The sequence below is a fragment of the Mustelus asterias genome, chromosome 18 (genome assembly GCF_964213995.1).
Source record: "Mustelus asterias chromosome 18, sMusAst1.hap1.1, whole genome shotgun sequence".
In the NCBI taxonomy this organism is placed as follows: domain Eukaryota; kingdom Metazoa; phylum Chordata; class Chondrichthyes; order Carcharhiniformes; family Triakidae; genus Mustelus; species Mustelus asterias.
The window spans coordinates 57,110,877-57,121,727 of NC_135818.1; the positions used below are offsets into that span (position 1 = coordinate 57,110,877).

The 10,851-nt window shown below is 40.3% G+C and overlaps 1 protein-coding gene across 5 annotated transcripts in view; it reads left to right on the forward strand.

The window, feature by feature from the left end:
* The first annotated feature begins 18 nt into the window (after nt 1-18).
* Nucleotides 19-10,851, forward strand: part of xrcc3 (X-ray repair complementing defective repair in Chinese hamster cells 3) — an 84,400-nt gene continuing 73,567 nt past the window's right edge. For 3 of the 5 annotated variants that reach the window (XM_078234011.1, XM_078234013.1, XM_078234008.1), the window contains exons 1-6: nt 141-321; nt 1,146-1,283; nt 3,181-3,393; nt 4,522-4,676; nt 8,718-8,930; nt 9,791-9,837. In XM_078234011.1, the coding sequence (XP_078090137.1) occupies nt 267-321; nt 1,146-1,283; nt 3,181-3,393; nt 4,522-4,676; nt 8,718-8,930; nt 9,791-9,837 (821 nt within the window). In that variant the 5' untranslated portion in view covers nt 141-266. Of the gene's footprint in view, nt 322-1,145; nt 1,284-3,180; nt 3,394-4,521; nt 4,677-8,717; nt 8,931-9,790; nt 9,838-10,851 lie in introns of all 5 variants that reach the window. The other 2 variants (XM_078234012.1, XM_078234009.1) reach the window with 2 other exon arrangements.

A 10,851-nucleotide genomic window follows, 5' to 3' on the forward strand; every position in this document is an offset into this window, starting at 1 on the left:
TGTGGAAATACCTCACGGGGGGGGGGGGGTTGTAGTCGATGATAAAGATGCGCGACTGTTTTTTTCTCAGCAGCAGCAGCAGTATGTTATTAACCCCCGTTAACTTTCCCCAGTAACAGGCTGACTGGAGGAGAGGCGGGGCTATGGGCCGTTGTGACCTGTGACCCGCCACTCGCCTCGCGCTCCATCTCTTCCCGCCAGCAGCTGGCAGTCTGTCGATGGGCTGAGTGGCCTGTGTGGAGGAGGGTCAGGGCGCCGAGCCCAAAATGGACTGGGCTCAGTTGGACCTGAATCCTAAAGTGGTGGCCGCTGTAAAGCGAGGTGAGTTTGTGAGTAATGTAAGCTGGATACTTGGGAGCATTCAGCAGGGTCAAAGTAGTAATAGCGATGGGGAGGGAGGTCGCAGCAGGTAAAGTTGGAGGCTTAAAACTCATGACAGAGCAGAACTAAGGGGGAGGAAATCACACAAAGAGCAGTGGCCTGCAGAATGTTTGATAGGAATTAATATGGAAGCACCTCTGAGTACAACTTTAAAAGTTTTATCAGTGTCACAAGTGGGCTTACATGAACACTGCAATGAAGTTATTGTGAAAATCCCCAAGTCGCCACATTCTGGCGCCTGTTCGGGGGAACACTGAGGGAGAATTTAGCATAGCCAACATGCCTAACTAGCACATCTTTTGTACTGTGGGAGGAAAACGGAGCACCCGGAGGAAACCCTTGCAGACACGAGAAGAACATGCAGACTCCGCACAGACAGTGACCCAAGCCGGGAATCCAACTTCATCTGAAGCAGTGTTAGGATGAAGGCTATCTACTGGAAGTTATTAGTTTGGGGAGACTTCAGAGAAAAGTGGAAAGGAAAATAAATTGTGTTACCTAATATTTGCAGATTCACATATCTATGTTGATAAATAATGTGATTTGGATACATGTTTTATTTAATAAACATTTTCACTGTTTTTCATTGAATAAAAAGTTTAAATTATTTTAATAGAAGGTTTACTGCCAGCTGCCCATTATTTATTGTGTACAGAATCTGCAGCTACGTAAAACGTATGTTGCTCAAATGCCAATATAAGTGGTAGTCCCTGGTCCAGTTTGTCATCGAGTAATGCAAGACTCTTCAATTTTTTTTCTCATAGCGAACATCCAATCAATAAAAGACATATTGTGCCTTTCGGGATCAGATCTACAGAGACTCACTAAACTATCCAGTTCTGATGTGCAGTATTTGCATAAAACTGTTGCAGCAGTCATCAAGAGTGATCCAGTGGTAACAGGTGTGTAAAAGGTAGAATGTGACATAAATCACTGCAAGTTCAGAAATCATGTATCAACATAACATTTGAAATCATCTTATAAACAAATAACTTGCACATCTTTATAAAACTGACATGTTGATGTCTTTTGAAGTTCAGTGCAGTTTAGGCTTAAATTAAATATTTTGGATGAACAGACTTTGTACATGATATTTTAGCTTGAATCTTCCAAGATTTGTCACAATTAAAAATTGATAAATATTAAATTTTGTAGAGCTTGACTATAGTGCAAATATAATTTCTGTTCCACATTTTATAAATGTGCCTTAATACAGAAGATAATGACAATGGCCATTCCAGAGTTTGGTTACAAGTTAAATTGATTTTAATTGGAAGAAGAAAGATTGAGGGAATTATAATTTAAGTCTACAATGCTGTGACACTTGGATTATATTTGTAAATAGAAGGTCATCCTGAAGATGAGAACACAAAATTTAGGAAGGCTTGGAGTATGTAAATGCATATGTCTGTGTCATATTGAGCCATACATATAAGGTTCAATCCATAGGCAGCACACAGTGTGTTAGTCTCTGCTGCTGTAGCTGTTAATGTGCTACAATTAATCCATTTGCACCCAAGCAAGGCAGGGCAAATCCTGCTTGTTTTCCAGTGAATCACTACACGATCGCGTCACCCAAAGGGTTGTGAATCTGTGGAATTCCCTGCCCAGTGAAGCAGTCGAGGCTACCTCATTGAATGCTTTTAAGGCAAGGATAGATAAATTTTTGAACAGTAAAAGAATTAAAGGTTATGGTGAGTGGGTGGGTAAGTGTAGCTGAGTCCACGAAAAGATCAGCCAAGATCTTATTGAATGGTGGAGCAGGCTCGATGGGCCAGATCGCTTACTCCTGCTCTTAGTTCTTATGATATCAGATGAGAAATGAGTTGGGCTCAGTTTTATTGGTTCTTGTGGTTCAATAGGCTCCTGAAACTCACTATGGTGGGTCATGCATTAAGAACAGCCACTGGGTATGAGTGATAGTGGTGGGCAGTCAGTTCCTTTGTAATTGTACCCTAATGGAATCAGCATCTTGAAGACCAAAGAAAGAAAATGAGAGGCAGAAGCAAGAAAATGAGGAAGGAAACAAAATCATGGATAAAACGTGAGATTTATTTTACATAGTAGTGGGTTTGTGGAACGGACACCAGTAACAGCAGTTGATTAGCTCCTTTGGGACAAGGTTTGTCAAATAGGTATAGACTGGGATTATCACATACTCCATGAGGGACTTGGGTTCCTGTGCAAGAGAGAAATGGGTGGTTATCAGAAAAGCAGCAACTTGCTGAATCTGGAGATGTGAGGTTGAGTAAATAATTTAGATTATATATCATCAACCAAGCAGCCAAGAGTTAATTGCAGTTGAACCTATTGATAAACTGCACTGCAGAGTGGTTTACATTTGCAATTTAGATACTGTGTCTTCCTGATTTCATAAGCGAGTTACTTCTTTCCTTAAATAAATGTTTGTCCTTTTTCAAATGAGTGATTGGGAAGCCTCAGGGAGGGAATGTTAACTGCTAAGTTGATTTATTTTTAAGCCTTGACATCTTCTGGTGATAATGTGGAATGTGACATTAACCAATACACTGCCTGTTTTCCTGCCTTTTGTAATATGATATAAGGGAATATAATTAACAAGGAAAGGCTTTGAATTATTATAGGGAGTGAGAACAAAAATAAAATGTTGCAATGTATGTGCCCTTTCTAAATTCAAAGTCTTAAGACAGATATGTGCACTCACTTTGAACTGTAAATTATGCTTAAGCTTTTGTTTCCAAAAAATATTTAAGTATTTAAAATTGAAATTTTCCATGTACAATATGTAAACTTTTTTCTTGTCTGTTGTGTCTTCCTCAGCTCTCCAGATGTATAACGAAGAATGTCCTTTTCCAACCCAGAACCGAAAACTTAGCATGGGTTGCCCAGTATTGGATTTACTTCTTGGAGGTGGAATTCCATTAATGGGAATTACTGAGATTGTTGGTGAGAGCTCAGCAGGGAAGACACAAATCTGCATGCAGCTGTGTCTGTCAGTTCAGTTCCCAAGTAGCTATGGTGGGCAAGAAGCAGGTAAAAAAAACATTTGGCAACATGCTTTATTCAGTCTTATATGAGGAATAAGATCAATGAGATACGAAGAGAAGCTAAGGAAAGTAAATCTTTCTGGAACATTCCCTCCCTAATAGCTGTGGGTGTTCCTACACCACATGGACTGCAGTGATTTAAGAAGGCAGCTCAATCACCACCACTTTAAGGGGAAATGGGTATGGGCAATAAATACTGGCCTGGCAAGCAATGCCCACATCCCATAAATGAATAATAAAAAAGAGGGGGACAAAGTTGTTCAGAGTAACAGAAATTTTTAGATAGTTAATTTCACATCTTCAAAATGCCCAATTAATTGTGTTTTGACGTGCAGGTACTGGCTAATATCAATCACAATGGGCTAATAGCAAATGGAATCTGAAACCAAAAGAGAAAATGCTGGAAAATCTCAGCAGGTCTGGCAGCATCTGTAAGGAGAGAAAAGAGCTGACATTTCGAGTCCAAATTACCCTTTGTCAAAGCTAAAATGGGCTAAAAATTTGATTAAGCCTATTATGAGGCATGAGAATTGTGATTACTATACAACCAGTCAAGGATAATGCAAACATTGACATCTTGCTTTCCACCTCACCTCAATCCTCTCCTTCGGCACTTTTGCTTTCAAATATCCAAGATGTGACGCCTGGCCTGTCAGTGCAACCTCATCATGTATTGTGCAAATAACAGCAGACCTCAGAAGAGGTTCAATGAGTTAAGGGATTTAAACTTTAGGTACTTGAAAATTGAAAAATTGTCAACTTTGTTCCCTAAATATGAGTGCTTTTTTACAGTTTTTATATTTTCTCTTTTTTCTTAATATATTAACCAATGAGAAAATCCAAGAAATGTATTACCACCGCCTCTGATGTTACAAGCACAAAGCTCTTGTGAGTGCTGTTGATCAGAGTATTGAAAATGATTATAGTGTTTGTGCTACATATTTTATAAAAATTATTTCAATAAATAAAATGAGTTGTGTGAGTTTGACAATCTTTTTTTCTCTTCAACTTTTGCTTTTATTTTTCTTGTTACTTGGGAGTTTTGAAAAATGTTCAGTAGTTTACTTTTTCCCCATCACCTCTTTTTATCTCTTTGAACATCTTATCTTTTTAGGAGCTGTGTATATTTGTACAGAGGATACTTTTCCAAATAAACGTTTACAGCAATTGATTGCCCTTCAGTCCATGTTACGATCTGATGTGCCTGCTGATATTGTCAATGATATTAAGTTTGGTAACAACATCTTTATTGAACATGTTGCAGATGTGGTGAGTTTAACATCAACAAGTAATTCCTTTACCTGCAATATTTTCCATGTACAAAAAATGCCCAGCATAATGTCAGTGTAATTTTTAGCACACAGAGGATTACATAGCTAATGTTTTGCAATTGCAGAATCACAACAAATGTTGATAAAGGCATTGCCATGGAGAATGCACCAGTTGGTGATGACTGATAGCTAACTGCCAAGCATTGTTTGAAATTTAAACCAGGCAGCTTGAATCTCATTGGTCAAGGTATTGCACTGTGCAGTGAACCAGTGAAAGGCTATCACTTATTTTGTTTAGCTGTACAGGTGCAATGCATGAACATGTCCTTTATGTCTGCAAAGAACAGGGCCTTGTGTATTAGCATAGCAGCTTCCATTACACCCAAATGCGCCACACTGTGATCCCAAGTGACATTGGTTGTCAGCACAATTTTTGGCATACTGAGGATTTTTTTCAATCAAATGTCCAATTGTGAAATCACATCTAATGTTGGACACTGCGTTTTGCAAGCACAGGCTGATTAAATATGATCTGTACTTTGCCTGTTGTGAACAGCGTAAGGGACATGCTGTTTGATATGATCCACTAGTGTACAGCCTACATACCCAGCATCACACTGACACTGACATTCATATAAGAACATAAGAAATAGGAGCAGGAGTAGGCCATCTAGCCCCTCGAGCCTGCCCCGCCATTCAATAAGATCATGGCTGATCTGAAGTGGATCAGTTCCACTTACCCGCCTGATCCCTATAACCCCTAATTCCCTTACCGATCAGGAATCCATCTATCCGTGATTTAAACATATTCAATGAGGTAGCCTCCACCACTTCAGTGGGCAGAGAATTCCAGAGATTCACCACCCTCTGAGAGAAGAAGTTCCTCCTCAACTCTGTCCTAAACTGATCCCCCTTTATTTTGAGGCTGTGCCCTCGAGTTCTAGTTTCCTTTCTAAGTGGAAAGAATCTCTCCACCTCTACCCTATCCAGCCCCTTCATTATCTTATAGGTCTCTATAAGATCCCCCCTCAGCCTTCTAAATTCCAACGAATACAAACCCAATCTGCTCAGTCTCTCCTCATAATCAACACCCCTCATCTCTGGTATCAACCTGGTGAACCTTCTCTGCACTCCCTCCAAGGCCAATATATCCTTCCGCAAATAAGGGGACCAATACTGCACACACTATTCCAGCTGCGGCCTCACCAATGCCCTGTACAGATGCAGCAAGACATCTCTGCTTCTATATTCTATCCCCCTTGCGATATAGGCCAACATCCCATTTGCCTTCTTGATCACCTGTTGCACCTGCAGACTGGGTTTTTGCGTCTCATGCACAAGGACCCCCAGGTCCCTCTGCACAGCAGCATGTTGTAATTTCTTTCCATTTAGATAATCCAGTTTGCTATTATTTTTTCCAAAGTGAATAACCTCGCATTTGTTAATGTTATACTCCATCTGCCAGATCCTCGCCCACTCACTCAGCCTGTCCAAATCTCTCTGCAGACCTTCTACGCCCTCCACACGATTCACTTTTCCACTTATCTTTGTGTCGTCTGCAAACTTTGTTACCCTACACTCAGTCCCCTCCTCCAGATCGTCTATATAAATGGTAAATAGTTGAGGCCCCACGTTACACATTTGTGTGATAGGCAGAATATCTTTTTGGCACCTCAGCAGCATCCTATTAGTGGCGAATACCACTCGTGTTGCTACTGCATAATAGGAGCATGAAAAAGCTGGCTTCACCTGTTGCTCTAATTTTTGAGATACCTTGACCGTCCAGGGTAATCTGAGATAGACTGGGCACTTTCCAGGGCTGAAAGTGACAGCCTTGGGTTTGTTCATGAGTTTGCACAATATACAGCACAAAATAATCTGATTTAGGGTAGCCATTATCCTGAAGGATGTCTTTGATGCGCTCTATTTCAGCATCAAGCTTGCATGGTCAATAAATGGCTCAGGCCTTACTTACCAGGTTGCCTACAAGACCAGTCTTATAGTGTGTGGAACGCACGTGTGCATTGACCAGTGAAGGTAAGCTTGTGGTAGACCGTGGCAGAGAACGCGCTGGCAGATTTCTCAGCTAATCCGTCCAGGAAAGGGAGTTCATTTGATTGTTCTATTTCAAAAGTGAATATGAGTGCAGGATGGAGCCCATAAAGACATGCAAGGAAATTATTACATGCTGCCATAGATTTAACGGCAGCTAACATATCAGGAATTGCAAAGGGTAGGGGATTAGGTGTCATTCATCAAACAGTCCAACATTAGATGTGATTTTGCGATTGAATAACATTTGCTAAATACCTTGTGTGCTAAAAATTATATGGACAACCCATCTAAGATTCAGTTGAGTTTGTAGTTTGATGCATTTGCATGTACTGGAAGCTACCTACATTAATACACAAGATTCTGTACTTTGCAGACAGAACATATACACATTCAATGGCATTACCATCACTGAATCCCACACTATCAACATCCTGGAGGTTACCATTGACCAGAAACTGAACTGAACCAGCCATATAACTGTGGCTACCAGAGCAAGTCAAAGGCTAGGAATCCAGCGGCGAGTAACTCACTTCATGACTACCCAAAGCCTGTCCAAAATCAGATCATCATCTACAAGATAGAAGTCAGGAGTGTAATGGAATGCTCTCCACTTGCCTGAATGAGTGCAGCTCCAACACTTAAGAAGCTTGACACCATCCAGGACAAAGCAGCCCACTTGATTGGTAGCCCTTCCATAAACATTCAATCCCTCCACCACCGACAAACAATGGCAGCTGTAAGTACCATCTACAAGATACACTGCAGGAACTCACCAAGGTTCCTTGGGCAACACCTTCCAAACCCTTGAACACTGCCATCTAAAAGGACAAGGGCAGCAGATACCTGGGAACACCACCACCTGGAGGTTCCCCTCCAAATCACTCACCATCCTGACTTGGAAATATATTGCCATTCCTTCACTGTCACTAGGTCAAAATCCTGGAACCTCCTCCCTAACAGCACTGTGGGTGTACTGTTATCGCTGATTTCTTACAAACTAACCACAGGAGACTCAGAACAGGTTACGATCACTTTATTCAAGCATATGCAGGGAGAGCACTACTTCAGAGAAAGACCTCTGAGGCAGACTCTGATGTTTACAGGAAAACTGCACATATTTATACCATGCTTCGCATATACACAGTCATTGTTTAAATTTCGATCTAACAATCCATATAGGTTCTTTCAAAAGCAGGCACATCTTGTACTAGTCACATTTTTACCTTTGCGCATGCTGCAGAGACTTCTAACTTATCTTGGTGTGACTAGCCCAAATCTCTAACATTGTTCTTGCTGTCTGCCTCCAAACTTCATTATCGCTAAAGTTAAATTGCTTGCGTTTGTCTGGAATGACCTTGTTCTACATATTCTGTAAACATTTTGAATATAATTCCAGTATTAAGATCTTTTTTGTCCCTAGACCATGACCACAAGGCATAGGAGCAGAAGTAGGCCATTCGGCCCATTGAGTCTGCTCCGCCATTCTATATCATGACTGATCTGATATAATCCTCAACTCCACTTTCCCGCCTACCCCCTTAAGCCTTGATTCCTTCACTGATTAAAAATCTATCTCAGCCTTGAACATACTTCACTACGCAGCTCTCTACAACTCTCTGCAGTAAAGATTTCTACAGATTAATTTGAAAGGAGAAACTCCTCTTCATCTCTTTCTTACTCTGAGATTGTGCCCTCTGGTCCCAGACTCTCCCACAAGGAGAAACAACCCCTCAGCATCTTGATTCACTGAAACCTCCTTTGTTTGTATTGGGGCAGTTGAGATTGATGTAGGAAAGGATTATAAGAACTCGTACTCTGTAGTAAATCTCTTAATTAATTGGATACAAAATGACTACTTAGGATGGTGTTCCTGCATCTGAGAATGTACATATTGTGATTAATGTAATTCTTTTGGTATGCACATTAAAAAGTGATTTATTAATAATATTTAAGAAAATCAGTATACTTTATTTGTTTTTGACAGGAATCCTTAAATCACTGTATTGGCAAAAGATTACCGATATTATTGTCACGAGGCTTGATACGCCTGGTGGTGATTGATTCAGTTGCAGCTTTATTCAGATGTGAATTTGGAGCCAGCGATTCCATTGCCAAGGCAAAATGCCTCCAGAAAGTTGGAGCCATGCTCCATCATCTCAGCCATCAGTTCAGCAGCCCCATCATCTGTGTCAATCAGGTAATACTTTCCTGATACTTAATGTACATTAGTGTTTAAACACTTGCGCATATATGCACACTTTGGTATTCTTGCACCTCCAACCTCTACCACCTGGAAGGGCAAGGTGCACAAGATCACCATCACTTCCAAGTCACAAATGATGCTGACTTGGACATAATTGCCGGTTTTATATCGTTACTGTTCAAAATCCCAAAATAGTCTAGTGAATGACCCAGACTGCAGTGCTTAAAGAATCTTCTCTGGACAATAAATGACAGCTTTGACATGTGACTCCCAACAGCTTAAATGAAATTTAAAAAGTAATATCAACACTAAATACACAAGACAATAGACTGTTTATAACACAAACATTTGTGTGCATTGAAAATGTTCCAGGATTCTGAAATTTATTGCTGTTCGTATTACATTTTTAGATGTAGATTTTAGGTGTAGATAAAAGCACTGTGATGACACTCTGCTTAGCTCTGATACCATGATAGTTATTTCAATGATTTAAAAGCAAAAAATGCATGCTTTAGCTGCTGTACCATTAATCCATCATAGCAGATAAACCTAATTTGTAGATTTGATGACTTTGTATTATTATAGCCAGTAATTTAGGTGGAGAAAAAAATCATGAAAGGATAAACAATCAGTACCTGACCTTGTCCAGTGGAGGTACTGAGCAGAATCCAGAACCTTTTACCTCAAAGGGTGGGGTTGGTGCTTTATTTACTTTATAGGACTAACTCCATCACCTCTCTTACATTCAAGGTGACTCCATGAAGTAAGTTGGGTGTAAAATATATTTGACCAAGAAAGGTCAGAGTGATTCAACAGAAACTAACTTGGGAGGATTTTCTGTACATCTCTTACAGATAGCGGATGCAATAAGTGACTCTCATATGGCTCGGAGTAATTTTGGGTAAGTATATACATTTTACTAAATACATTTGTTTACATATTATTTATGAGTGTGAGAATTAACCATAAGAGATGGAATGGAGTAGAGGCAAGAATGGATCTCGGGATACACATTTACAAATTATTTTGGGCAGCACGCTGGCAGTGGTTAGCACTGCTGCCTCACAGCACCAGGGACCCAGGTTCAATTCTGCTTTCGGGTCACTGTCTGTGTGGAGTTTGCATGTTCTCCCTGTGTCTGCGTGGGTTTCCTCCGGGTGCTCCAGTTTCCTCCTACAATCCAAAGATGTGTGGGTTAGGTTGATTGGCCATGTTAAATTGACCCTAGTGTCAGGGGGATTAGCAGGGTAAATATGTGGGGTTACGGAAATAGGACCTGGGTAGGATTATGATCGGTACAGACTCGATGGGCTGAATGGCCTCCTTCTGTACTGTAGAGATTCTATGATTTTAAAAATAGCAAAACAGATAAACAAGCTTTAGGTTCATTTATAGAGGAATAAAATTCCAAGGAGGGAACTTAAGTTATATAGAACCTTGGTTAGGCAACAGCTTGTGTACTGTGCACAATTCTGGTCTCCATTTTACAAAAGGATAAAGAGACATCTTTTTTCTGTGTGTGAAATAATGCTTCTTGATTTCACTTCAAAATGGCCTAACTCTAATAACCTGGGTGACTTGCCTGATGATTTCTCCCTCCTGGAATACACTTGGATTGTTCGTCATTCCTTCTTTATTTCCGCACCAGCCAACCAATGACAAATTTAGAACAGTGACCACCAACCCTGTACAGTTCACTTGTGTGCTCAGTGTGTAAGTCAACCATGTTTTTAGAGAGATTTTTCAAGGTTTCCTTGTATGCCAACTTCTATGTAATTAAAGTAATTGTTTCTAGGACTAGAGTCCCACCACCTTCTAAACTTCTCCTTGGTTTCTAGAACGATACCACTTTTAGAATTTCTCCCTTTCAAGGAAGTAGTTAAAATTACACTCTTCAACTCGAGTTAAGAAATTG